The sequence below is a fragment of the Schistocerca nitens genome, chromosome 6, assembly GCF_023898315.1.
Source record: "Schistocerca nitens isolate TAMUIC-IGC-003100 chromosome 6, iqSchNite1.1, whole genome shotgun sequence".
Taxonomy (NCBI): domain Eukaryota; kingdom Metazoa; phylum Arthropoda; class Insecta; order Orthoptera; family Acrididae; genus Schistocerca; species Schistocerca nitens.
This window is the reverse complement of record NC_064619.1, coordinates 310,121,045-310,144,334: the sequence shown is the minus strand read 5'-3', so window position 1 is coordinate 310,144,334 and position 23,290 is coordinate 310,121,045. Positions and strand designations below refer to the sequence as shown.

The window sequence follows — 23,290 nt, the reverse complement described above, 5'->3', positions numbered from 1 at the left end:
ATGATTCTTTAGTCATTCTCAATCCAATAAATAGTTTAAGTTCTTGTGTGACAACTGTTTTGGTGTACTACTAACACATACATATATTTCTAACTGTGTATAATAGTCTCCACTTACGCTGCATGACTAAAATGTATTTTTGAGGCCGCATCTCGTGGTCGTGCGGTAGCGTTCTCGCTTCCCGTACCCGGGTTCCCGGGTTCGATTCCCGGCAGAGTCAGGGATTTTCTCTGCATTGTGATGACTGGGTGTTATGTGCTGCCCTTAGGTAAGTTAGGTTTAAGTAGTTCTAAGTTCTAGGGGACTGATTACCATAGATGTTAAGTCCCATAGTGCTCAGAGCCATTTGAACCAGTTTTGTATTTTTGATACTAGCACTGATTTATTTTCCTTATATATATTAGTTTGTACTGTGTATTATGATCTACACTACAAGTGTGGAGCTGTATTACAATATTTTATAAGTTTTCTTTCCAATATATTTTCAAACTCTTTTAAATTTATTATTGAGAAGTACATATATTCGAAAGTGTGTATCATAATCTCCTCTTGAGCTGTATATGCAAAGTTCATTTATTGATACTATTATCATTTATTTACCATAAATATGTTTTCCTTGATTAATACTGTTTTGTGTTGACCACTGCAGTTGCTTTTATTAAGGTCAATTCAACTTCTTTCTGACAAGTAGTTAATGTTCTTCTTGGCACAACTGATTCAATTTACTGTTGATATGTACAGATATTCGTAATTGTGTATTGCAATTGCCTCTTGAGTTAAAGCTAAAGTGTATCTTCTGATAATATATTTGATTTCTTTAAGATAAAAGAGTTTTTAGTTCATTCTATGTATATTACTCTTTACTATAGCTGTAGAGTTTTATGTAAGACACTCAATTCATTTGCGACAAATAAATTGCTTCTTGTCACTAATTTTTCAATTTACACCAGAAAAATACAGAAATTCATGGTCGTGTATCATGCTCTCTCTTGAACTCTATAACTAAGGAGTATTTTCTGCCACTAGCTCTGATAAACGTATTTTTTAAAATTTGTACTATATTTTTTATGTACATTACAACTATACAGATCGTTTCTACAGTATTCAATTCAGTTTATTCCTGACTAATAGTTAATGTGCTTCTTGTCAAACTCTTTTCGATTTACCACTGAAAAGTGCATATATTCAAAACTGTGTAGTGCAATTTTTTCTTGAGCTACAGAAGACATTTTCTGATAATAGGTGTCATGTATTTACAAAAAAACTTTTTTCTGGTCCTACTGCCTATTGTGGATTATGATGCTGTATTCATTTTTCTGTTATTTATATGTTACTGATCCAAAAAGTGGCAGTTTGAAGTATTTTTTTGTTATGTGGTAAGTCTCCATAGCCTTATGTTTAAAAAAATCGTCATTGATGTGAGATTGTAGGCGCTGTGTTGTCAACAACATTTGTTGCATGTTTATGACATCACTGGTCAAAGAAAATGGATGATATTGCCAATTCCTCTTTATCATATGCAATTAGTTCGAAAAAAAATGTTACATTTCATGAAGCCATGTCATCACATAAAACTAATTGGCAAATACAAAGAAATGATCTTATGACCAACTGCAACAGTTCCAATCAGATGACACAATTGCTCTTTCTAATTTTGAATGACTGCAGAAGCTTGCCCACTTACTACATATGGTACTGTTCACTAGTTCATTTACCCAAAAATCTTAAATCTGAAATCTTGAATGTCATCTCTTGCTTGGTTACTTGATTTTGAAACATTTTTGCTTGATGATCACAACTGATATGATTGTGTATGTCAACCATCTGTGTGTTTTCGCCTTCAAACCTTACTTTTTCTATGACACTAAGTTTATAGTTACTTTCCACAAAATCATCACCTCACCACTTCGATTCTATAATAACCTGCTCCTTAACAACAGTCCACACTGGCTGTCACATCACCTCACGTCCTGTCAAAAAATGCTGCATTGCATTTCAAATGGTATCCACACTGGCCATCCAATACCATCACGTTACATCACAGCACTGTCAAGGTTTCTCAGGAAGAAAGTTTTGCCAGTGGACATCATCCATCCATTATTGATCTTCTGAACCCTGAGCTCATGTTGTCAGGTTCGTTATTTGTTATAAATTGCTTCATTTCATTATAAATTGTTGGCAGCCCTGGTGCAAACTGCACATGCTTGTATACTGAGTTTGTAAAGATAAATAGTTAATTCTATAATAACTGTCAATTAAGTTAATATTACACTCAAAGGAAGTTAATTAGGACCTATTTCATATTATCTACTCAAGTTTTCACTCGTTCCAAAGTATTTTTTAAACAAAAAAGTGACCTAAGGGCCGGTTTCGCATACTTCAGACATAGGTTTACACAGAAATTTAAGAGGTTTGAATAAGTATTACACAGTCTGGAACCGCGCGACCGCTACGGTCGCAGGTTAGAATCCTGCCTTGGGCATGGATGTGTGTGATGTCCTTAGGTTAGTTAGGTTTAAGTAGTTCTAAGTTCTAGGGGACTGATGACCTAAGAAGTTAAGTCCAATAGTCCTCAGAGCCATTTGAACCATTTGAACCAATAAGTATTCAGGTAATAATCTAGGTTGTTTTCGTTTCACATATATTTAGTAGTGCCATCTCTGCTGGGGGAATTAAAAGTTTTAAATTCTAAACTTTATTTTTTTTTTCAAAATGCGTGAAGTCTATGTCATGCATATACGAACTGAGACCTAATATTTTGGGGTAGACAGATTTTGGTTTTTAACGTTATTTGAAAGTGCATAACGTTACCATATTAATAGTATACAAATATATTAGTGTTCCACATAACTTAGTTAATCTTGTGATCTGTAGTTAACAGAATATTACTCTTATTGTCTAGACAAATTTTGTAAAAATATTGTAATCAACCATGAGTGAGAAGTGTTTGAGCTGCCATAGGAAAATTAGTTCTGGGGTTCTATGCAGTTTTGTGACAGATGGTTACATTGGGGGGAATGTAGTGGCATGGGAATTGGGAAATTAAATGAGTCTCTTCCATGGTATTGCAGAGTATGCTCATGGGATAGGAAAATAGCTGAACAGGAAGGGAAGATTAGAGCCCTTAAGGCTGATCTGGATAATACTAAGGAGTAACTGATGAGGTTAGGAGGGGAGAAGTGTAAAGACAGGTGGGAATTGGTAGTAAGGAACAGGGCACAGAAAGAGAACAATAGCTGACAGTTTCATCATTGGCATAAACAAAAGATTTGCCTTACTACCTCTGTTAACTAAGGAAGAGGCGCAGGTAGATGTAAGTGCAGTTAATACTCAAGAGACTTTCATCAGGAAACCAACTGTTTCCAAAAACGTAGAAAGTAGAAAGAATGTTCTGTTGCTAGGTAGTAGCCATGGAAGAGGTGTGGGTCAAATCTTGCACCAAAAATTAGATGACAGGTACAAGGTGACAAGTTTTTTAAAGCCCAGTGTATGTCTTGGCCAACTGATAGAGGATGTAGGGTCATTGTGCAAGGGGTTTACAAAGCAGGTTCATAGTGTGATAATGGCTAGAGCAGGAACCAGTATTGATAGGGATCAGAGCTACAATATTGAATGTGATTTGGTAAAAATATCATCTGCAACGAACCATACAAATGTTGGCTTGGTATGTGGTATGGTCAGCCCCAACTCAACGGCTCTGTCAGGAGGGTCAACAGGGAACTAGATCAGCTGCTTCAGGCAGCTACTTTTCAGGTATAGGTTTGGTTCCTATTTATGCTGTTGGTAGATGGGACTTCGCAAGGCATGGCCTGCCTCTCAATAGCAAAGGGAAAGATAAATTGGCTGGGATGATAGCAAAATCTTCAAGGGGTGCACTGAAACTCATGGGAGTACCTATTTTTTTCGGCTAAGACCAGTGTCCAATGATTCAAAACTAATGAAATTAAGCTTAATGAGAAGCTCAGGAAGGTAGGTACTTGAGATCTTAAAAATCACAAGATTCTCATCAAAGTACAATAAAAATAATGTTAGTATGTCATCAGATTCTCATCAAGTACAGTGAAAAATTATATTAGTATACTGTATCAGAATATTAAGGGATTAAAAAACAAAGTAGATGAGCTTCTTGTTTGGTTAGAAGACTAGGAAACTGAGGGTGAAATGGATGTACTATGCCTGCCTGAACTTCATATAGTCAATGATATGGAAAAGGTAAATATGGGTGGATATAAGTTTTCAGCACATATAAGTAGAGACACTATGGAGAGAGAAGGAGTTGTCATGTATGTTAAAATTTATCATAGTGTTAAAAATTTAGAAACTAAAAAATTTTGTATAGAGCAATATATAGAAGCATGTGCATGAGGGCTTAAACTAAAAAGAGGTACTTTTATAATTGTAGCTGTGTATAAGTCCCCATTGGAGAATTTTGAGCAATTTTTGAAAAACTTGAATTCTTTGTAGTGCTGCCTGTCTGACAGAGGGAAGCAAATTGTTGTTTGTGGGGATGTCAATGTAGATTTTCTGAAAGAGTCTGATAGAAAGCTCGACCTAGAAGTATTATTTGGTTCTTTCTATTTGATATCAGTTACTGATTTTCCTACTTGGGTGGTACAGGAAAGCAGCACACTGAAAGATAATGTTTTTATAGACAAAGATAAATTCAGTCAAATAAAAACTTTTCCTGTTAAGAATGGTTTGTCTGATTTTTACACACAGCTGGTTACAGTATATGACGTAGCTCCACACAGTAATGCAAAACAGTCCTTCAAAATACTGTGTACAATTAACGATTCAACAGTTGCAATTTTAGGGAAAGTTTGTAACAGTTTGACCTGGGATGAGGTGTACAGGGAACCTGAAGCTAATTTAAAATTTAACCTATTTCATGATACCTTTGTGCATATATCTGAAAACAGTTTCCCTAAGAAAACAGTGAAATGCAGGGAGTTCAAATAGTCTCTCCGCAGTGCTGTACGATTGTTAGCCACGTATGCCGTATGACTGTTTGCCTGCCTGGGTTACTTCTTTTCAAGTGGACTCTCCCAACATTCCAATGTTTCATTTATCTCAGCCAGCATCAGTAGTATCGTTGGTGTGTGTCACTACATGTTGACATGAACATTTAAGTTTAGTTCCTTTGTTCGTTTGTTTCGTTTCTGTCACTGCTAAAATGCTAACCATTGAAGAACGTGTGTTTTTAGTCGAACAAGTGTTCAAAGCTGGCGGTAATCACACAGTTTCAGTTCGTCAAACATTTAATTCAGTTTTTCTGGAGACAACACTCCCACATCGCGATACTGTGTGAGATTTGATTAACAAATTTCGAAGTTCGGATTCAGTGACAGATGCACCGAGAAGTGGTCGTCCTAGCATTTTATCTGAGGATAACTACTCGAGATTTCCGATAAAATGTCCATGACTCGCAACAAGTCAATAAGAAAACTCGCCCAGAAAATGGATGTTAGAGTCGGAATGGCCCACACAGCTGTAAGGAAAAAAATTAGAACTTTTCCCATACAAAGTGACAGTCGTGCAAGAACTGAAAAATTCTGATCATGGCAAGAGACTGCATTATGGTTCAAAATTTCCTTCAACAAAATCGAAGGGATATTCTTAATGAAAAGATTTTCACTGATGAGGCATGGTTTCATTTATCCGAGTACATGAACTCGCAAAATTCTCGTATGTGGAGTACTGCAAATCCATTGTGTATTCATGAGGAACCACTTTATTCTGTGAAAATAGGAGTTTGGATTGCAATTTCTAGAAGTCGTATTGTGGGTCCCATATTTTTTCAACGAAACAATAAACACACAACGATACTTCAGTGATATTCTGTACCCATTCATAGGAGAACTTGTGTTAAGTGAAATACTGAATGGTTATCTTCACAAGATGTTGTCACTGACTGCTGATATTTTGCTGATCACATAATTTCACAGGGACTTTGGCCTCCACGATCGCCTGACCTAACACCACCTGACTTTTTCTTCTGGGGTGCAGCGAAAGCAACTGTCTATAAAAACGATCCAAAATCCATCAATGAGTTGAAAACTGCAATATCTACTTTCACTACTTCTGTTACAAAAGAAATGTTACAGCTTATGTTTGGAAACATGATTAGACGAATGAATTGTGTATTCAACAACAGGGGGTACACCTTCAACATTTAATGTGAAAATTTGTAAGTAAAATTGAATATTCAGTAAATTAATAACTTGTGTTTCACAGAATTTCATTTCGGTGTATTCACTGTGGCATACAGCACGCACAGCTAACAATCATACAGCACTGCAGAGAGACTTTTTGAACACCCTGTATAACTGTAAGAAATCATCTAAAAAGCCATGGCTTACTTGTGAAGAGAAAGGGAAATATATCTTATAGCCACTAGGAATAATGATCGAGTAACAATCAAACATTTCAAAAACAATTGCACTGTATTAAGAAAAGTTATTAAAATGTCCAGAAGTATGTGCATTATGTCTGAGATTAGCAACTCTGATAATGAAATTAAAACGATTTGAAAAATTGTTGAAAGGGAAACAGAGCAACTAAGAGCACAAGAAGACTGTATTTCTATCAAACTCAATGAAAAGTTTGTTAATAAAAAGTCGGAAGTAGAAAATATTTTCAATAATAATTTTTAAGTGTTGTAGAGAAAGTAGGATCCAGCTACTCATTAGAAAATGCAAGGCTGTATACAGAAGAGGCAATTCCTATGCAATCTGATAAAACTGAAATTCAATAATAAATTCACTCAAAAGTAAAAGCTTGCTTGGAATTGATGGCATTTCGAATTGAGTACTAAAAGCTTGGTCAGCCACATATGTAGTAGCTCACTGAAACAGCACATTTTTCCAGACAGACTGAATAGGTCTGATGCTAACAACTACCGCCCAATCGGCGCTTCTCTCAGCTTTAGCAAAAATTCTTGAAAAAGTAATGTATTTAAGAGTAGCTTTGTAAAAATTAAATACTAACAAAATGTTAGTTTGATTTTCAGAAAGGCTTTTCAACAGAAAAACCTATATATCCTTCCACTGATCAAATATTGAATGCTCTGAATAACAGAACATCGTCCATTACAATACAGGATGTATCAAAAAGAATCATGTGGTTTAAAAAATCATAACTATTATGGTATTTGAGATAAGTGTGTGAACAATATTCTGTTGGAAAGAGCAAATTTTCAAGTTAGACATGATTCCCGTTAGATAGCAGTAGTGTGCACCCACTTCAGTTCTAGTAAAAATGGTGTTGGGACAACAGAAAGCGTTTTTATTCTATGTTTTGCGTGGTGTAAGTCAGTAATAACTGTTCAGCGTGACTTTCGTACTAGGTATGGTATGGATCCTCCTATAGGACAGAGCATTAGATGATGGCATGAACAATTCCAAGAAACAGGTTGGCAACAGGAAAGGCAAATCGCCAGGATGTCCCCAAGTGTCTGACTGTGATGGCGAACGCATCTGCCTTAGCTTCACAAGGACTCTGCAGAAATCCTCTGTCTACCTCAGCAGCTCAATATGCCCCCAATATCCTCTGGCATATGTTGCGTCGACGTCTTCTCATGAAACCATACAAAATTCGTCTGCTGCAAGCTCTTTATGAAGGTGACAAACAACAGCATGTGGAGTTCCATAATTTCGTTCTTGGCAAGATGGAGGACGACAGTTTCCTTCCATGCTTCGTGTTTAGGGATGAGACAACATTCCATTTAAGTTGAAAGGTGAACTGTCATAATGTGAGAATATGGAGTACAGAACAACCAAATGAAGTTGTAAAACTTGAGAGACTCTCGAAAATTTAGTGTGTTTTGTGCAGTTTCACATGAAAAGGTGTATGGTTATTTTCTTTTTGGCGAGAACATTGTTACAGGAAGCACATATTTCGATACGCTTGAGAACTTACTTTTCCTACAGTTGGAGACTGATTCGAACGACTTCATTTACCGAGAGGATGGGGCAATGCCGCACTGGCACCTGGAAGTGCAGGAATTTTTAAATCAAAGGATTAGTAAACAATTGATTAGTTGCACTAGACCAAATGATTCAGCCTTACATTACTGGCCTCCAAGGTCAGAGGACCTGGCTGTACGTGATTATTTCTTGTGGGGTTTACAAAAGACACTGTTTATGTGCCTCTGATCTGTAACTCACCCATGCTCGCTGCAGTGTGGGAACAATTTGAATACCACATTGACATATGTCGTGTATCTCTAGGAGGGCGTATTGAACACCTATGGAAAGGTGTGAAAAACCTTTTCGAGTCTCCCGTTCATCAAAAAACTAAATTCATTGTATATGTTTATTAGTTTCAGAAATACAGACATGCCAAATCGTATGAATCTTTTTGATACATCCTGTATTTCGTGTTCTCTTAAAGGCTTTTGACTGTGTGAATCATGAAATTCTTCTAGATAAGCTTAACTATTGTGGTGTGAGTGGAACAGTGTGAAAATGTTTAACATAGAAGGTTGAAATTAACAGTACAGATAGTCTACAAAAATGAGAAGAGTCATCTAACTCGGGATGTATCAAGAATGGTGACCCACAGGGGTCAGTCTTGGGTCACTTATTGTTCTTAATACATATTAATGACTTCCCGCTATGTATTGATGAAGATGCAAAGCTAGTTCTTTTTGCTGATGATACGAGTATATTAATCACACCCAACAAACAAGAATTAGCTGAGGAAATTTTAAATAATGTCTTTCAGAAAATTATTAAGTTGTTCTCTGCAAATGGACTCTCACTAAATTTTGAGAAAACACAGTATATACATTTTCTTACAGTTAATAGCATAACACCATTGATAAATATAGACTTTGAACAGAAGTCTGTTACTAAGGCAGAATATTCAACATTTCTGGTTGTTGCATCGATGAGAAATTGAATTGGAAGAAATGCATTTATGATCTGCTGAAATGGTTAAGTTCACCTACTAATGCTATTAGGGTTACTGCAAATTTTTAAACATATTATTAAATAGGCCTACTATGCCTATTTCCATTCACTGTTCTAATATGGAATCATATTTTGGGGTAATTCATCATGAAGGGAAAATGTATTCATTGCACAAAAACATGTAATCAGAATAACGGTTGGAGCCCATTCAAGATCACCTTGCAGACATTTATTTAAGAAACTTGGGACATACACAGTACCTTTGCAATATGTATATTCACTTACAAAATTTCCTTTTAATAACCAATCCCAATTAAAAAACGATAGCAAAGTGCATAGCAAATGATGAAAGGTTAAACGAAACAGTGAGGCAGCAGTCTGAATTGTACAACATGAGTGTACTAAATTACTTGCGCTCTACTACGTTTGTAAAGTGTCTTTATATACATACTGGTATGGTATTTAATATCTTACAATGAAATACATTGCAATGTGGTTCCAACATGAAGTGAAAAAAGTACTGTCAGTGGAATCAGACTGATTAGCAGGTGAAATTTATTTGTGTGTTGTGAGACATTTGTATCACTGGATAAAGAAATAGACTGAATTATTTAGACACTGCAAGTTGTTTCTTTAAATATGTTTGTGACAGGCTTATTTATTGTTAAGTAGCTCTCTAAATTGCGTGTGAAACAGCTTAGTGAGTGTTAGTGGTCAATATTTACGTGGTTTTACTACCAAAGGCATTTGAACTATTAAAAGCCAAATACAAAATGGAAAGGTAATCTACAAATTTTGAAGAGAAAGTTACTGAGAGAAATATAACTATTGCACAAAAATTTGCTCTAGACTGGCAATTAAACTTAACCTCAAAGAAACCTAGCTTTTGTGGTGTATGATGGCAGGACATAACACTGTGTACCTTTTAGTAATTGTGGATTCAGTTTGATGTAAAAAATGAAAATACTTATGCTTCGGCTTCCTAAAACATTAAATGATGATTCCTCTTCCTCAAGGTCTTTGTATAGCGTTTGAAATTCGCCTTCTGTAGCACTTAATAACTTTTTCTGAGCCATTCTCTTTTTTTTCTGTTGTTCTGCACTTCTGCCTTCCTTCTCTAACAAACAAGGTATCCCTGAAAGCTGTTAACCATTTGAGTCCAATAAATGTCAGTTTCGTACAGAGGTGAACTCCAGCCACCATATACATGAGCTATCACAGTTGAAAATCAGCTTGCACAGATCTCAAAAAAAAGATGAGGAGAGCCATGTGAGATCACGTGACTTGACTTGATGTGCTGTGACGTGATAGTTTCATGACGTGACAGTGCAGTTACAGCCAATGTGAATGGACCTTTATCATTTCAGTTCTCGACTTTCGAGAGTTTTGTCGGATCTTAGAGTCAATGATAGCAGTAAAGTGGACGGGAATTTGGCTTTGCCACCACTGCTCATCATTTCTTTTTCTTCCTAATTTGCTTTACTAATAATTTTCTTTAACAATAATCAGTCTATTTCATCTACTTATTTAGTTTGGTTAAGTATTTTCTTCATCTCAAAAAATATGGTGTAAGTGGGATCAAATATATGGCTATTGCTATTTTATTGTTTATCTAAAATATTTTCTAAGGATATTGGCAAAAATGATAAATTATAATTGATTCTTGCTGCTTAACATTTATTTGTTTTGCATTGTGACCTATGTGTTTGCCCATCTGGTGCAATCAAAACACACTATGATTTTACACATAATCTAATATAACATCTGCGACACTCACTGTCGTAAAAGCTGTTCTCAGTTGACAGCTGGAGTGTCACTTGCGCTCGAAGTGGCGAGAAAGGAGAACGTCAGATACATCGTGAGTATGTTTGTTTTTCATCCCTTGAATTTTTTTTGCCTCCAAGTGTTTGTGTAACATCAGAAGACAGAGATGTTTTTAAAAATGATTATAAAATAAGTGCAAGTTGGGATGAATCCAGTGGCAAGCTACAACACATTCGTGAAGAAACACTTGAGTCGTTGGATAGAACTGCAGCTTACCATGTTGATATCAAAGGAATATAGACACACAGATTCACACATAAGAAGCGCAGATATATAACGCTACATGCTAAAGGGATCGATGCCCCATTTGTCATTCCGTAGGCCAGCTGTGTTTCAGTTATCGTCACCTGTTGCCATTAGTATGATCTTCATCTATACATTATTCGAAATGGGACAAGCAGCTGCCAAATAGTGGGAGAAATATGCAGTGCGTGTAAAACCCAAGTCTTCAAAGCCAATGACATTGTCAGAAATGCTGTCATATGTTAAATTTGCCATTAGAGCTATTTCATCCACTGATGTATGTACTAGTTTATCAGTATCGGAGATGTGCTATACCTTCTGCTTTAAAAGATAAAATATATTGTCACTTATCCCACATTTTATTTGTATGCCTTCCACCCACCTCTGTAATGTAAGCACTGATGGAAACATAAAACATTCTGACAAAACCAGTATGCCTGAGTGCTGTAATATAATAAATTTAGAGCAAACAGCTTATTTTCGTCTTTCCGTATTGCAGCACGTTTCTCCTTCAGTGGCATGCTATCTGACTTAACAACAACTCGAGGGCATCTGATTTTAAATATCGGGATTCTATCTATAGTCCTCAAAATTTATCTGTCCTTCTGCACTTCATCCTTTCTGATATAGTTTCTGTTGCTGTCTGTACTTAAAATGATAGGCACTTTCCTTGTCCTGTAATAGTTTTGCACGCAGTCTAGCGATCTGCACATCCTGACACTTCACACGCTTTTGCTAGGCAATAATAAACGCACTTAATCTAACTACTTCATCGTCAAAGCAGGTCTGTGTTTACGATTCAGATGAATCTGGCATTGATCTATATAGAGCTGCTTCTGTGCCATAGGGCTGTTTTACAACTTTAGACGTATTGTCTTGCCTTTGCGGCAGTTTGCTCTTCATCGTCAGCTGCTGTGACTTATTTTCGATAGCAAACAGTGTAGGTTACTGCATTCCACATGAGTTTATTAATGTCTGCGTTTATGAAATGATTTTGTTCTAAATCAAACAAAACTTAATATTACATAAGAAGGTAAACAGCGTCTTTTTTCATAAGATCTCCTCGTCTGCTATTCACTAGCCACCTCCTCCTCTTAAAACGAAACATTAATCATTAACACACATGGTAATTTGCAAGCGAATCGTGACGATCCAGTTCATTAACATTATGGTAAACACCTCACAGGTTCCTTACGAAACCAACAAAAAGACAGATGAAGTATTTTCGTCGTGTTGTTGCTGCAATTTATTGCGCTACATACGCTCCAGTTTGAAAAATCTTTGTACAAACCAAAATAAACAACTACTATCGTTTTCGCGAGTGCGCCGAACTCAACAGTTTTACTTACTGGCCGCTTGGCGCGCTGCTGACGCAGTACTGCAGTAGGCAACAAAGTTGATGCGAAGTGTTGCGACTGTTATGTTAGACTGTGTGATATTCGTGATCGGACCACAGACATATATGTCTGTGGGATGGAGGCATAGATGTACGAGATGTACCTCAAGTAAAACGTAATTTCACCATGGAGGTATAATATACTGTATACCTCCATGGGTCCGATTCACAGAGTATCTTTCAGTGTTCTCTGAACTTAGTTTGGAGATCACCGGTAATTTTACATCCAAGGATGTTCCACATTGCGTATATCGAAAATTGCGGCGGCGTCCATAGTGTCTTCGAGTTTCTATCTTTGCAGTTTGCACAGAGTTTTGTTTGTTGTTCAAATGACCCATGTGTTTCGGTGCGTGTTTCCGTGATGGGTGAAAAGAAGAGTGCCAGTAAACGCAAACATGTTGTAGAACATGTGGAAGATGAAGGGGATTCAGTAGGAGGACAAGAAGAACCCGAAGAGGTTTGTCACATAAGCTTTCCAGAAAAAACGAAGTCATCTTTTGGTAGTGCGAATGTTATGTGTCATTTTCTTGCCTCCCACCCTAAACTATTGGAGTGAAGTGAAACGGAGGGTAAAATGCAGTATTTTGTAATTACATGTTTTGTGTAAAAGTTTTGAAAATCGCCGATCCGTTGATCGCTGAGTCTTTATAGAACAAGCAAGTTCTTGAATGTACATACTCTCCTGCCTTCGTGAACTACTCTAGTTAAAATAGTCTTCTGTTGGCGATGTCATTGTCCCTCGGTTACCAGCTTATAAGATAAGTACAGGAGTATGTCGTCGCCCCGTTTATCTATGTAATTAGTTTGTCATATGTACAGCTTGTGATATATCAGAAGAGTCCCAAGTTGTTGAATGTTCTGTGGTAAAGTTTTCCAGAAGTCTAGTAATAAACATAATTTAGTATATTCTTGTGCTATAGGCTCTACATTGTACACATTAGGCCATGTGCAAGTTTTCTAGTTCCTACGTTATATAGAAACATGCGTTCATATCATATATGTGTGACTGTAACCGTGAAAAAGAATCCACAACCATAATATTGAGTTTCGTTTGCAAATAGATTGGAGGTCTAATATTAATGGGTTTCACAGGTAGGCCTACGTGCTCACACTAAGCAGCTGCTGCCCCCACTGCCACCACCACCTTTCCATACAGCACTTACACACACAACGTAACAATATTTCCTTGAGTAAGGTCTGACAGTCAGCATGATTAAAAACATACTACAAGCAGTATTTAAAAAACTGCAAAACATTGGTATTTATGTGCTCAATAGAAATTGTAGGCCTGCCTACCGTACATTATCTGCTGTGATGTATTTTATCATGTTTGTGTAACATGCGTATCTGCTTGCTGGCTTTGAAACTTTCTGCATGAGGCTCAGTAAGCTTTTGACACAGACCATCTTTCTAAATACGGATTTTTTCATACTTTTTATGTAGTGTGACAGTTTGCACATAAATCGATTTAGCTTATTGATTTGACCAAAATCTTATAGGCCTTTGTTCGAAAATTAATGTTCAACTATTGTTTGCAGAAAAACTTTCTGACGACCATAACGAATGAAGGTGATTCTTCAGATGAGGATTATGATTCAGATTTAGAAGCGGGTACTGATCAAGAGGATGAGTTCTCAGATGAGGGTAGTGAGGAACTATCATTTGAAGAAGAAGAGAGTGATGCGGAAACCAGTATCAGATCTGGTAGTAATAGTTCAGATGACAATGACAGTGATGATGACGACTATGGTAGTGGTGATGGAGAGAGCAGTGATAACGGCAATGCAGGAAAAAACATTGAAGTCATTAGTAGTAGTGGTGATGCTCAGGGGCCTTCAAAATCCAGTAGTGGTTCTTCTGTTCTTGAAGAGAAGCGAACAATCAGAAGCAGTAAAACTGCCACATCTATTAAGTCAGGTAATTTAAAAAAGACTAACAATGTCAAAAATGAATTCGTTAAGTCAAAGAACGCAGTAGAACATCTCACTTTGAAAGAGAGTGGTGAGAACCAGAAAAATGAAGATGAATATGAAACTGATTCATCTGATGAAGAGGTAAGTGTTACATTTTCGTAAATTTTAGGATTATTTTATCAGCTGTCAACATTTTTATGAATGTTTCCAATTATTGTCGAAATGGAAGCAAATAGTAGTGGTAACAGAGAATTAAAATTTTAAGTTGGTTTTTAAGACCTTACAATAATCAGTTAAAAGTGATGCGCAAGACAATGTGGTGCCTTTTAGGCTAAGTTTAAGTGCTCCTGGTTTCTTAAACTGGTATGTCATATAACACACTGAATCAGTGTTTGAGTTGGTACAATGGTAAAACGCTGGACTTGTGATCAGGAAAAATATCTTGTACATTAGATTTTGTTTCTGTCATACACATGAGGATTTTAATGCTACAGAGGAAGGTGAGTGTAAGGAATAATATTTTTTGGGAACAGTCTCTTTGAATATGATGCATCTGATTTTGTAATTGATGTAATTTGTTTTGCTTTTACATGTCTTATGATTATTCGTTCAGTGGTGCTTAAAAGCATGTAAAGCTAATCTGATTGTGCTCATTTGTTTACTTCCGAAGGACATAAGAAATACCGTGGGTAACATCCCAATGAACTGGTATGACGATTATCCTCATATTGGTTATGACTGGGAAGGGAAGAGAATTTTGAAACCACCGAAGGGTGATGAACTGGATACTTTCCTGAAAAAGATGGAAGATCCAAATTTCTGGTGAGTTCTTCATAATTGGTCTTAACTTACACTAATTCAATGCTATTGTGGAAGCAGGAGTAGTTGTACCCATGCTACAAGCATGTGTTACCACTGTAGATGATTTAGTGACACACAGTTTTGTTTATTTCTCTAAAGCAGTTGATATGGAACACTAGCGCAGCAAAAAAACACTGAATCAGAAGTAATCCCATTGGAAAATCTACGTAACTAAATGGCTAAAAGAACGTCATCTGTTGCCGGTTGCCTATCTAAAGGCTTCCAGGGACAGCAAAAATTTTATTTTCAGTGTTCTATACAATTACTAACTCAGTTTAAATTGCCGTCATAATCTATCCATTATTAGATATAATCTTATGTTAAAGGTTTAACACAATAAATCAGGTGTTGAAGCTAAGAACTGTGTATATGTCTTGAGGCTGTGTAAATCATAGCATGCAAATTACCCAGTTTATCATCATCCAGTTTGTAAAGTGATTAGACATTTGAAGCTGATGTACAAAAGGATAAGCCAATAAATAAGTCGCATTATGAAATAGAGGCAATAATAATCAACGTAGCTTCCTGAAATTGATTTTGTTTTTCTACATATTCACCATCAAATGTTGTGACTTATCCCATCTCCTTACAAGTCCCTGATAGCTGGCAGCAAAAAAGTCTTTTGGTTACTGTTGCAGCCAATGTTCAATCTCTTTAACTCCAGCTTCATCATCTTCAAAATATCGCTCACCCAAATCAGATTTTAGGGCCCTGAACGGACAAGTCACTGGGGCCAAGACTGGCAGATGTTTATAACAGCCCTTTTGTTTTTATTGCTGTGTCAGGGTGGGCATTGTCATGCACAAGAATCGCACCCATTGTCAGGCCACCACGTTGTTGGTGGCAAATGGCCTGTCACACTTCCTGCAGAGTAGTGCAGTAGCATGATGCAGCATTCATGGTATCTCCATGAGGCTGGAATTTCGTCAGTGTGACTACTTGCAAGTCCCAAGACAGTCAGGATAACCTTGTGGGCTGATGGATTGGTGAACTTTTTTGTTCTTTGGAGGTAGACATTCTCATTCCATGGACAGTCATTTGGTTTCTAGTTGAAAGCAGTGAACCCAAGACTCGTCCCCAGTAACAGTACATACCATGAAGTCCTCTCTCATCTCAGAGTACCATATGAGGTGCTGCAAAATCTGATCTATTCTATTCCTTCTTTGTTCCTCAGTCAACATCCTTTACACCACCCATGCACAGACTTTATCAAAATTCAGCTGCTCGTGCATGATTTTGTGAGTAGTTCCATGTGACATCGCATGCAGCATGTGCTGCATAATTTACACTTACTGGTGTTAAGAATGATATGTTCCACATGCTGAATTATGGTTTCAGTTGCAACCTTGACAGAATGACAGGGACACCCCTGTCTCTAATGCTTTGCCTTCCTTTGTTAAACTTGTGGATCCAGTTGAATTCAGCTTTCCATGATAAACAGTTGTCACCATACATATGATACATTTTGCAATGTGCTTCTTCTGTGGACAGCCCTTTGGCTCACAAAGCACACATTTAATGATTTACCTTCGTACGTGGAAGTTCAGTTCTTTAGAGAATTGGGAGGGGGGTTACTGGGATGATACAACTTATTAGCTTTGAACAGTGATGCTATTAGCTGGTACGATGGCTGTGACATTACCATGCAATTCTGTGTGGTGGAACTTCATAGTTTCAGGGCTTCCATGGGAATATAGCAGTAATTCTTTGGGGTGATCTTGTCATTAATATATTCAGACATTTTTAAAAAATCCTTGAAAATAACAGAACACAGTGGGTTTTAATTGGGGATGTGAATATTACTATAAAAAGACAAAGTGTATAAGAAAAAGGTTGTCGTGACATGTTCATTATCTTTGTCAACTTGCGTCCACTCTGAGCTAGACCTTGGGCTACACTACAAATCAGTATCGATATTGTCCAGTGATGTCACCACCTGCATTTTTGAAGATGTGGTGACAGTCTGATCTATAGTGTAGACAAGGGTCTGAATTAGATTGGAAAGTTATAATTTGTGTCTGAATTGAAATCGGCAAGTATGTCTTTCGTTGTTATGATCCCCAGTCTTATGAATGATTTGATGCAGCCATCCACACTAGTTACCATGTGCAAGCCTCTTCATATCTGAATAACTCTTGCAACCTACATCCTCATAAATGTGTTTGCTGTAGTCAAGCCTTAATTTCTCTGTATTACTTTTGCCCTTCACACTTCCCTCCATTACTGGATTGAGTATTTCTGGGTGCCATAGGATGTTTGCTGTAGGTCCCTTTTTTTAAGGCAACTCTGCATTAGTTATATGATTGACCATCTAATCTACAGCATCATTATCAAGCACTACATTTGAAAACTTAGCTTTTCCTTCTTGTCTGTCATGTTTTCCATACATTTTTCATTTTGGAATAAGATTACACCCCACACAAATGTGTTCACAAAAAAGAAATTGAATCCTGTGTATTGGGGAGGGGGGGGGGTGTCGCTGGGGCATACATAGGTTGTGTGTGTGTGTGTGTGTGTGTGTGTGTGTGTGTGTGTGTGTGTGTGTGTGTGTGTGTGTGTGTGCAGTCATTTCTCTGGTTGGCTTTTTTGTCTACCATAAAAATATTCTTGTCAGAAAATAATCTGGAAATACGGAAGCGTCCAATCCCGCCCGTCTGCTTTGACCCATGACGTCATAAATATGGCGGAAACAAAAACAAAAACACACACTTTCCACAAGAAGCCTAATGACACTAACGGGACAAGCGCGGGAAATGGGGTGTTTTGGGTGGGGGGCAAACTAAATATAAACAAATTTAGACGCCTTGCGTAGCTACAACGTGTAAGTGAAGACAGCCATGCATGAATACCCACCCACCTCCCCAGGTGTCGTAACCCCTGCAACCCATAGAAGATAAAGATGCTTCAGTAGCTGATTAGTGTTTTTTGTCTTTTTTTTTAAAAAATCTCACGGGATAGAACGAACAGATCAGAAAGATAAATATAATAAACTAAAACAGAAATTGGAGGAAACAGACAATTAAAATAAGTAATAAGTGTATTTAAATTAAAAAAAAGAAATCTCGCGAGATAGAACGAACAGATCAGAAAAGTAAATAAAATAAGATACAACAGAACTGGAGACAGCCACACTCAAACCAAACTCCGCGCCGTCATGACGTCACACACGACAACACCCTTACGTCATGGGTCAAAGCCGACGCGTGGGATCAGACGCTTCTGTCGACCCAAGAATCTTAACCCACCCCCAACATCGTTTTTTTAGTGGTCACAGAAGAAAATGTCAGCTCCTGAGTCACTCTGCTCTTAGCAGTCTTGGGTAGCACTTGTCTTACATCCTATGTGTAGGATTTGTATGTAGAAGATTGTCTTTGACAATTCAACACTTCGTTGGTTTGCTTACACTTATGATCCTGTCAGTGACTGCTGTGGGGTCTTTTAAGTGAGCAGTTGAGCTCTCTGGACGATGAATTTTCAAGTGCTGCTCCTCTGCTGGTGCACTAGAATATTTCTTAAAACGTTCCAAAGCTGAATGTTTTATCACATCATCATGAACTGCAGATTTCAGGTATTTAAAGCAGCAGAATTGTATCTGCTGCTGAGCTCCTACTGCGAAGACCTTTGACAATCACAGCACTTTTATCAAACTCTGCACCTCATTTCAACATCTTAGCCATTGAGATTAAGGCCATTTACCAGAAACAGTCAGTGGTGAAACTGTTGATATCAACTTCTGGCAGAAGAAAAATCTGACAGGAAATTAAATTTAAATTTGCCTTTATTTTGGTGATGCGCCCTCCACTTACATGTAGTCCACAAACCCTGTGTCAAGGTTCTAGGAGGTTCTAGCAAGGTGGAACCATTTCTCCATTACCTTCCTCATATCTGTTGTCAAGTGTGTATTGTTATGTTTGGGAATGAAAAAGGGGGAGGTTACAATGTATGCAAATTATTACTGCTCAAATACACACATCAAAAAAAGTTTCGCATCACCCCGGTTCCCAAAACTCCTGAAGATATACCTGGACTGTGGATATTGTATCACAGACACAGTCCCTTTGACTGTTCAGAGATGTCACTAAACCCGCCAAAAGGTGTAAGCAACTATGGATGAGCAGCATCTATTGGACTTAGGGGGCCCGACAGCCAATCAGTTCCAGTCATTCCACCAGGAAGGAGGTAAACCAATCGTGTTGTCTGTAGTTCAACCATGCCTAGAAGGTCAATACTGCAGTTTGATTGCGTCCGCATTGTTACTTTCTGCTAGGAAGGGCTCTCAACAAGGGAAGTGTCCAGGCATCTCGGAGTGAACCAAAGCAATGTTGTTCAGACATGGAGGAGATAGAGAGAGACAGGAGCTGTTGATGACATGCCTCCCTCAGGCCGCCCAAGGGCTATTACTGCAGTGGATGACCTCTATCTTCAGATCATGGCTTGGTGGAACCCTGACAGCAACTCCACCATATTGAATAATGCTTTTCGCGCAGCCACAGGATGTTGTGTTATGACTCAAACTGTGCGCAATAGGCTGCATGATCCGCAACTCCACTCCCGACGTTCATGGCGAGGTCCGTCTTTGCAACCACGACACCATGCGGTGCGGTACAGATGGGCCCAACAATGTGCCGAATGGACCACTCAGGATTGGCATCACGTTCTCTTCACTGATGAATGTCGCATATGCCTTCAACCAGACAATCGTCAGAGACGTGTTTGGAGGGAACCTGGTCAGGCTGAACATCTTAGACGTACTGTCCAGTGACTGCAGCAACTTGGAGGTTCCCTGCTGTTTTGGGGTGGCTTAATGTGGGGCCGACGTACGCCACTGGTGGTCATGGAAGGTGCCGTAATAGCTGTACGATACATGAATGCCATCCTCCAACCGGTAGTGTAACCATATTGGTGAGGAATTTGTTTTCATGGACGGCAATATTCGTGCCCATTGTGCACATCTTGTGAGCGATTTCCTTCAGGATAGCGACATCGCTCTACTCGAGTGGCCAGCATGTCCTCCAGGCATGAACCCTATCAAACATGCCCGGGATAGATTGGAAAGGGCTGTTTATGGACGACGTGATCCACCAACGACTCTGAGGGATCTATGCCGAATCGCCATTGGGGAGTGGGACATTCTGGAGTTTCCTTGATGAACTTGTGGATAGTATACCACGATGAATACAGGCATGCATCAATGCAAGAGGATGTGCTACTGTGTATTAGAGGTACCGGTGTGTAGAGCAATCTGAACTACCACCTCTGAAGGTCTTGCTGTGTGGTGGTGCAACATACAATGTGTGGTTTTCATGAGCAATAAACAGGGCAGAAATTATATTTATGTTGATCTCTATTCCAATTTTCTGTGCAGGTTTCAGTACTCTCGGAACTGAGGTGATGCAATACTTTTTTTCATGTGTGTAGCACTGAAATGGCAGCCGTAGCATAGTAGCACATTCAACAGATATGTCACTAAAAGTGTTGAGAGCTGTCTGTTAATGACATGGGAAGGTATTTTTGACATAACATATATCATTAAATGCACACTATAATATCCAGGAATTCTATGACACCGCCCCTTCTTAAACTGCTAATGAAATTCTTGTAATGAAAATTTATTTCCCTAACAAGATTCAAACCAACTAATTTGTGGTTGACTACCACCAAGCTGATATGTTATGGATTTGGTTAATGCAGGAAGTTTTTTAACACTTTAAGTATTGAAACAAAAATTTCTGTGGAAGAATGAAGGCTCTTAAAAATGGGATATTTTATCTTAACTGTGAATGTGTTGTACTGAACGTGTGTGGACCTGTTAGTGCATGATGAACTGGTCATCTTATCTGTGTAATAGGTTTTCCTTAGACATTTCACATATCCAACTATGTTGTAGTGCATATTTATTAACATTTCGAAATTGTTGTGAAACACATCCTCACACATTTGATATACATTAATGCAGGGGCGGGCAGGAATCCTGCACGTGTGCGGTGCACTTGCTTGTGTGCAGTTAATAGGTGTTCTGCTTGCACACAGGGGCAAGCTGGCTATGAATGAAGGCATAAGGTTAGTAGGAGTGCTTGAAAGAAATCATGCTTTGAAAGAGTACCTATTACCTACGATATGTTTTATTTAAGTATCACAGGTGAAGTTTACAATATGTTTAATGTCTGGAACAAAATTTCTACATGCAGACAAATGCAAACAGTTACCTAAATTTTCATCACTGATGTTTGCTCTTAACCGAGACTTATTAATTTTCATAACAGAAAAAAATCTCTCACAAACGTATGTCGAGCCAAACATTGACATTATCTTGCGGCTTCACGATGGAGATGAGGAAACTCTTGCTGTGGAAAGCTTTGATAAGAGTCTATTACACGTCATGCCAAAAGGACCTTGTCTCTCAGACGAGAATTACACTGTAGATCTATTAATTCCATTTGCAAATTGGGATGAATATCATCTACAGAAACATCAAATGGTCTTGAGAACCATTCAAAAGCTTGGGGTAAATATAATATATCCCCAAATCGGTTGAGAAATTCCTCTTTTATTGCTCTAAGTACGGAAACATATTCTTTACAATTCTGTTCCTGTACAGTAGACAGAGTATGGAAATGCACTGCATTTCCTGATGAGAGCTGTCGTTCCCATAGCTCTAGCTTGCTAGTGAAAGCTTGCACCTTTTCAGCCATTTCACAAATTAGCTGATTTTCTCCTTGCAAACTTGTGTTCAATGCATTCATGTGTCCGGTAATATCACTAGAAATGCAAGGTCGGCAACCCACTCTGGATCTTCTAACTTGGTATCGTACCTTCCTTTGTCTTTTAAAAACTGATTTATTGGTATTCTCAGCTCAAAAGATCTTTCGAGTACATTACCGATGCTAAGCCGGTGGCCTTCACTGTGGTATTGTATGTCACCGTACTCTTCCCCAATTTCAGCTAAATATGTCTGAAACTGAATTTGTGTAATCCTGTGGGATCTCCAATAATTTACTGCCCGAATAACCACTTGCATGACGTCCCCCCCCCCCCCTCCCCCTCAATTTTGCTGCTTTTGCACAGAGTACTTCTTGGTGCAAAATGCAGAGGATGCTGTACAATGATTCTTCTGTACGCTGAGGCTTTTTTCTTTGTAATCCAACAAATGTCATTTGTTCTCCTTTCATTGCAGGTGCTCCGTCTGTTGTCACTGACACCAAATGTTCCCAGTTTAAGCCAGCTGAATCGACAGCTGCTTCAACGGTTTTTAGTATGTGTGCGCCGGTAGTCATGCTTTTTAAAGATATCATATCAAAAAAAATCCTCTGTTATGTGCATGCCGTGGACATAAATCATTAATTGCGCGGTGTCTGAAATATGTGTGGACTCATCAAGTGCGATGGAAAATTCAATAAACTCCTTCACTGCACTCCTTAATTGAAGGTAAATGTCACCTGCCATGGCATTTATACGACAACTTACAGTCTGCCGAGAAAGAGCGATAGCTCGAAACTAATTTGTATTCAGTGGCATCTTTGTTGCACTCCTTTATAAACTCATCTTCAGCAAATGGTTTTCCAGCTCTCGCTATATTAAGCGCAATCTTATAACTTGCACGTACCGCTGGGCTATCGTTGTCGTCCTGAAAAAATTGAAAACAGTGCTCCATAAAATGTTAAATCAGTTAGTTGAGAGACATGACGGAAGAAAGTCGCAGATCTCTTGTGACAACAGCAAGTTACATTGGATTCATCTAGTATTGTCAGATCGCCCTTCTTTAGGTCAGTCAATTTCCCCATCTGCTCAGAATCTGACAGTAAATTGTACTCGTCCTTGTGAAATTTATTATAATGGCGTTCAAACTAAACTTCTGCTGACCAGCCAAAATACTGCCACATATTAAACATTTTGAATTTTCACGTTTTTGCACAAAGAAAAGATGATTCTCCCATTCCTTTTTAAAAGATAATAAATTTCCACTTCTCCATTTCCTTGATTCACTCTGCATTTTCCAGTTCTTTAAATACAGCGTTCATTACGTAGTGGTCGCTTCGCATCAATGTCCGCAGGTTAGCCGCAACCTACCAGCTGTCGCCACTGCCCCGGTCGACAATAGCACTTGAGCAGCACACGTGCAGCGCTGTGTGCTCATGAGGCGC

The 23,290-nt window shown here is 38.2% G+C and overlaps 1 protein-coding gene across 1 annotated transcript in view; it reads left to right on the top strand.

Moving 5' to 3' along the window:
- Positions 1-12,614: 12,614 nt before the first annotated feature.
- The window catches only part of LOC126263652 (ribosome biogenesis protein BOP1 homolog), an 80,987-nt gene continuing 70,311 nt past the window's right edge, over positions 12,615-23,290 (top strand). The window contains exons 1-3 of the mRNA XM_049960754.1: positions 12,615-12,832; positions 13,914-14,429; positions 14,959-15,110. Of these exons, the coding sequence (XP_049816711.1) occupies positions 12,737-12,832; positions 13,914-14,429; positions 14,959-15,110 (764 nt within the window). The 5' untranslated portion in view covers positions 12,615-12,736. The remainder of the gene's footprint in view (positions 12,833-13,913; positions 14,430-14,958; positions 15,111-23,290) is intronic.